The 5,542-nt window shown below is 58.1% G+C and overlaps 1 protein-coding gene across 1 annotated transcript; it reads left to right on the top strand.

Annotated features, from left to right (window-relative positions):
* The first annotated feature begins 706 nt into the window (after nucleotides 1-706).
* PTGIR (prostaglandin I2 receptor) lies at nucleotides 707-5,342 on the top strand. Its single transcript, XM_082607796.1, has 2 exons — nucleotides 707-1,839; nucleotides 2,883-5,342. Exons 1-2 carry the CDS (start codon nucleotides 1,072-1,074, stop codon nucleotides 3,267-3,269), a joined length of 1,155 nt encoding a protein of 384 aa, XP_082463922.1. The 5' UTR covers nucleotides 707-1,071; the 3' UTR covers nucleotides 3,270-5,342.
* The last annotated feature ends 200 nt before the right edge of the window (nucleotides 5,343-5,542 follow it).

Genomic DNA, 5,542 nt, shown 5'->3' with positions numbered 1-5,542 from the left:
GTCCAGGGAAAAGAAAGCTCAGTTGTGCCTGGAAAACACTGCATCAGGCAGGAATTTCCTGGTCATTTCTCAATCCTTGGGCAATGTTCTAACCCCAGGGGGCCTGAGCCCAGAATAGATGCCAGAAGCCACCCCAGACAGGCTTGCAGACTGGTCGGCTGTGCCCCTCAGGTCCCACCCGGGTCCTTGCTGGCAAGCTCCCAACTCCAGGGTGATGATGACTCAGGTGATCCCCACCTGGGCCGACGCTGGGAAGGGAAGAAAGCTGGCAGAGTCCTGAGTGTGCGAGGTGGCAGGTGGCTCGGTGATGGGGACCGTGAGAAGACACAGGGAGGGGGAGGTGGGAGGCGGGAGATGGATGTCTTGGGGAGAGGGCACGGAGGGAGCGTGCCAGGGAAGGCGGGACGGAGGCCAGGGCCCTCTGGAGAAAGCAGAGGGCGGGGAACGTGGGGCAGAGAGAGGAAATGAAAAAGCCGGGGTGAGCAGGCAAGATGAGTAGGAAGGGAGGGAGGAGGGAGGGAAGTAGGGAGAAGCTGACACTCGGAGAGGGACCCAGCGAGCACGACCCCGAGAAGGAGCGGGGGGACAGAGGAGGAGCTGAGAGAAACCGCAGAGGTGCAGTGAGGAGGGGCTGGGAAAGCAGAAACGCAGAGCAGGGAATAGACGGCTGTCGGGAGAGAGGGAGGGAGGGAGGCAGAGGGGGTGGACCAGGGAGGGGACAGAGACACAGCAAGAGACAGAGACAGAGAAGGAAAGAACCAGGGGCTTGAAGAGGAAAAGACTAGACGGAGAGACAGATGTAGGGAAGGAGAGAAATAGGGGAAAAAGAGAGAGAGAGTCCGGGAGTCTGGGGAAGACAGAGGGGAGAGAAATAGAAATAGACAGCCAGTCGCACAACAAGAATTGCGGTGGGTTGACTGGGACCCTCCCTCCCCCCGACCTCCAACTGCAGCGAGGACCCAGGGGAGGGGAGCGCGGTGGTGGGCGTCTCAGGGCCGGATCCGGCTCCCCTCCGTCGCCACCTCCCACCCCGGGGACCCCTCCGGCCCGGGCGGCCGCCGGAGGCCGGGGATGGCGGATTCGTGCCGGAACCTCACGTACGTGCGGGACTCGGTGGGCCCGGCCACCAGCGCCCTGATGTTCGTGGCGGGCGTGGTGGGCAACGGGCTGGCGCTGGGCATCTTGGGGGCGCGGCGACGGTCACGCCCCTCGGCCTTCGCGGTGCTGGTCACCGGGCTGGCGGTCACCGACCTGCTGGGCACGTGCTTCCTGAGTCCACCGGTGTTCGCGGCCTACGCCCGCAACAGCTCGCTGCTGGGCCTGGCCCGGGGCCGCCCGGCGCTGTGCGATGCCTTCGCCTTCGCCATGACCTTCTTCGGCCTGGCCTCCACGCTCATCCTCTTCGCCATGGCCGTGGAGCGCTGCCTGGCGCTCAGCCACCCCTACCGCTACGCCCAGCTGGACGGGCCGCGCCGCGCCCGCCTGGCGCTGCCCGCCATCTACGCCTTCTGCACCGTCTTCTGCTCGCTGCCCCTGCTGGGCCTGGGCCAACACCAGCAGTACTGCCCGGGCAGCTGGTGCTTCATCCGTATGCGCTCGGCCGAGCTGGGCGGCTGCGCATTCTCGCTGGCCTACGCCAGCCTCGTGGCCCTGCTGGTGGCCGCCATCATCCTCTGCAACGGCTCGGTCACCCTCAGCCTCTGCCGCATGTACCGCCAGCAGAGGCGCCACCATGGCTCGCTGGTCCCCAGCCCCCGGGCGGGCGAAGACGAGGTTGACCACCTGATTCTGCTGGCCCTCATGACGGGCATCATGGCCGTGTGCTCCCTGCCTCTCACGGTGAGTCCCCTCGGCAGATCGGGGTGGGCGGTGGGGAGGAAGGCAGAGCCCAGCGCCATCCTCCATCGTTTGTACCCATTTCACAGATGGGGAAACTGAGACCCGAAGAGATGAGAGGCTTTGTCCAGGGTCAAACAACTCCCAACTTGCTGGAGAAGTCTCCCCATTTGCTTCTGTCCCATTTGACCCCTTCTGACCCTTGTCTCCCGCTTCCACATCTCTAGCCCCCCAACCCTACCAATTCCACCCCCCACCAACCTTCTCCTACCCCTACAATGATAATAAGATCCGCCATTCATTGCTCTCTGTCCACCCTGTGCTCAGTGGTTTAGAAATCCTTTCTCCGATAATCTCCAAAATGATCTTATGCATCTATTCCACAAGCATTTAGCAAGAAGTGTGACGAAGTCTCTGCCCTGTCACCATTTCTACAGAGGAGGGGTGATGATGTCTTTTGCCCATGATCACACAGAGGCAGGTCTGCACCCTGGACTCCTCTGATGCCAGAGTCTGATCTCCCCGCCACCATGCTCCCCACTTCCCCAGCCCCACCCATGGGTCTGCCCTTGGCATCTCCTGGCCTGGCCCCTTTCCTGCAGGAACTCCTGCCCTGCCCCTCCCAAACTGCAGCAGGGCCAACCCTGGTCCTGTGGCACCCAGTCATCCTGTCTATACCCTGGGCCTCGGTTTCTCTTTCTGTAAAACGCAAGGGCTGGGCTAGATCTGAGGGTCGTCAAACCTTTGGGGGGTTACAGAGGACTGAGAAGCTGGACACCCACAGACACAGCCCTGGGACCCAGCCCTACCGCCCCATCTCTCTCCCTCTAGGGCTTTGCTGGCTGTCGCCTGGGGCTTTCTCTCCCTCTGCTCCCCGGATGCACTTGTTTGTTAGTTTTCATCTTATCTTATTTCCTTTCCCTCCCAACAGGCCACCCCTCCCTCATTTCTGCCAGTGAGCAAGTGGGGGGAGGGGACTGAGGGTGGGGTGGGGGCGGGGGCAGAGAACTCGTGGGTGCTGCTTGACACCCTCACTCTGCCCTCAGATCCACGGCTTCACCCAGGCCATCGCCCCGGACAGCAGTGAGATGGGGGACCTCCTCGCTTTCCGTTTCAATGCCTTCAACCCCATCCTGGATCCCTGGGTCTTCATCCTTTTCCGCAAGGCCGTCTTCCAGCGGCTCAAGCTCTGGTTCTGTTGCTTGTGCCCGAGGCCTGGCCAGGACGACTTGCAGACGTCCCTCTCCCAGCCGGCTTCGGGGAGGAAGGGCTCAAGGGCCCCCACTGCTCTCGGGGGGAAGGATGGGAGCTGGGTGCATATGTCAGCCTGGGGCGAGGGGCAGGGAGCACCCTTGCCTGTCCTACAGCCATCCAGCAGCTCCGTGGGAACACCGTCCAAAGTGGGGTCCGAGACAGCCTGCTCCCTCTGCTGATATCTGCCCCGTGATCTCCTGCCCTGTCTTCCGGGAGCAGCAGCCAGAAATTCAGGGACATGACCAGTGGCTGCGGATGGACAAGCCCAGAGATGGATCCTGGAGCCCAGCCGGCCAGAATGTTGACCCCCTGGATTCAGGGGGTGATCAGCTGCTATTTCTCCTCCTTCAGGGTGGCCACGATGGGCTGTGGGAGGAGGGAGAGAGGGAGAGGAAACAATTATCCTGGAGCATAAAAAGAACAGTTCTCTCAAAATATCCGGTGGCCTGGGTGGCCTGGTCTGGCCCTCGCTTTGGCCCTCACTTTGCCCATCCATCTCACTGTCTAAATATTTAGAAGGCAGAAAAGTTCCCAGCAGCTTCTGTGCACTCAGGTCTGCTCTGGTTAGGGTTCTGGCTCTGATCCTCATTCATTCAGGGTGCCCTGGATGCCTACCCCAAACCCCCAGCGGACAGCCCTGCCCTCTCCCAGTCCACTCCAAGAGCCACCCTCTGTTTGCCTCATGGGAGCCCAGGATTCTCCGACAAGCTCCCTGCTTCCCTTTACTTCTGATTCCCCATCAGACTTGGGAGGCCAGGTCCCTGCAGGGGAGGTGAAGAAGGGGAGACTGTTGCATTGTGGGCGACATCACTGGACAGGTGCCCGGAAACTGCATGGCTTGGTGAGTTGCAAGATGTGGATGGTGGGGCCCTGGGCTGGGGTAGAAGCTAGAGAATAAAGCGGTGGGAGGTACGGAACCCAGGGACGGCCCAAGAACTCAGACCTAAGTCCTGTGCCTGTCCCCATGCCCCCTCGTAGAGCCTCACTTCACCGCCTGTGTCCTGGGAACTGCCACCAAAATGTCATTCATTCATTCATTCATTCATTCAACAAATAGTGGGCACTGACTCTACGAGGTGCTGGGGACACAGAGCAGTCTCAGCCCCACCCTGGACTCCTCTGGGGTGATTTCCAGCCTTCAATTCCCCTTCTGATTGCTGGGGGGATGTCCAGCCATCCACCCCTCCCCGCTTCTCGTTGCCATCCCCTGCCCTCAGGTACAGAATTCAAGGGTTTTCCAGGAGTGAACATGAAAGGAAGTGGTGCTTCTGCTGGTGGGAGGAGGTGAATGGGAAAGCCCCCAGACTCACCCCCAGCCCTGGGTTCCCCTTTCTCACTTGGCTTCAGGGTTAAAACAATACATCTGCCCCTGGGGAGGGCTGGAGGAGTAGAGAAGGCATGAGCTTCCTATAAAGACAACAGCGGCGGCTCAAGTGAGTCCTCCTCCTCGTGAATTGCACCCTCCCGCTCCAGGCTGCTCTTATTAGAGCCCTTCTACACAGGCTGGAATCAAGGTCCGGAGAGGGCCATCACCAGCCCCAGGAGAAAGCTCAGCCTGCAGGTGGAGCTGAGTTTGTGAGGGTTCCAAGGTTTTTTTTTTTTTGGCGATGCCTCGCTGCTTGCCGGATCTTAGTTCCCTGACCAGCCATGGAACCCGTGCCGCCTGCAGTGGAAGCCCAGAGTCCTAACCACTGGACAACCAGGGAAGTCCCTGGTCTATCTTTTTATCTTCTTAGCTCGGATCACTGTTGGGCTGATGAGTTTGCTTTGGTTTCCTTTTGCGTAGAATGGTGATCGTAATCTAATACGTAGCTTACAAGGCTGTGCTGAGGATTAAATAATTTCCCCGGGAAGCAAGTTAGCACAGGGCCTGGAGTAAAGCCCACACTACGCGTTACTGTTACTGCCGTCGTTATTGTCGTCGCTATTGTGGTGGTCTGTGGCATCTGGGCAAATGCGGTTTGAAAACAACACCTTTCTCCAGTGTTCTGACTTCTTCCCACCAGACATTATGTTTCATTTGAAGGGGTGTCTGTGAGAGTTAAAAACAGGTCAAACGACTGCTTAATGGGTATGGGGTTTCCTTTTGGGGTGATGAAAACGTCCTGGAACTAGATAGCGGCCGTGGTTGTACAACGTCGTGAATGTACTAAATGTCACTGAATTGTACTTTTTAAGATGGTTAAAATGGTACATTTTGTGTTCTGGGTACTTTACCACAATAAAAAAAAAAACGTAATACTGAAAAAAAATTTGAGGAAGTTTAGAAACTTTTATAGCAATCTTTCCAGAGAAATATTGTATCGCTTGAATTTATTTTTCATTTATTTTTAGAATATTTTATTTTATTTTATTTCATTTTATTTATTTTTGGCTGCGTTGGGTCTTCGTTGCTGCACGTGGGCTTTCTCTAGTTGTGGCGAGCAGGGGCTATTCTCCGTTGCGGTGTGCG

The sequence above is a fragment of the Mesoplodon mirus genome (assembly GCF_964341445.2).
Source record: "Mesoplodon mirus genome assembly, chromosome: 19".
Taxonomy (NCBI): Eukaryota; Metazoa; Chordata; class Mammalia; order Artiodactyla; family Ziphiidae; genus Mesoplodon; species Mesoplodon mirus.
Note: the sequence above shows the minus strand (reverse complement) of the source record. Positions and strands in the feature narration are given on the sequence as shown.

Coding starts and splice junctions, on each gene's coding strand:
- PTGIR (XM_082607796.1), top strand. CDS start 1,072: ATGGCGGATTCGTGCCGGAACCTCACGTACGTGCGGGACTCGGTGGGC. Junction 1,840..2,882: donor TGTGCTCCCTGCCTCTCACG/GTGAGTCCCCTC, acceptor CTCTGCCCTCAG/ATCCACGGCTTCACCCAGGC.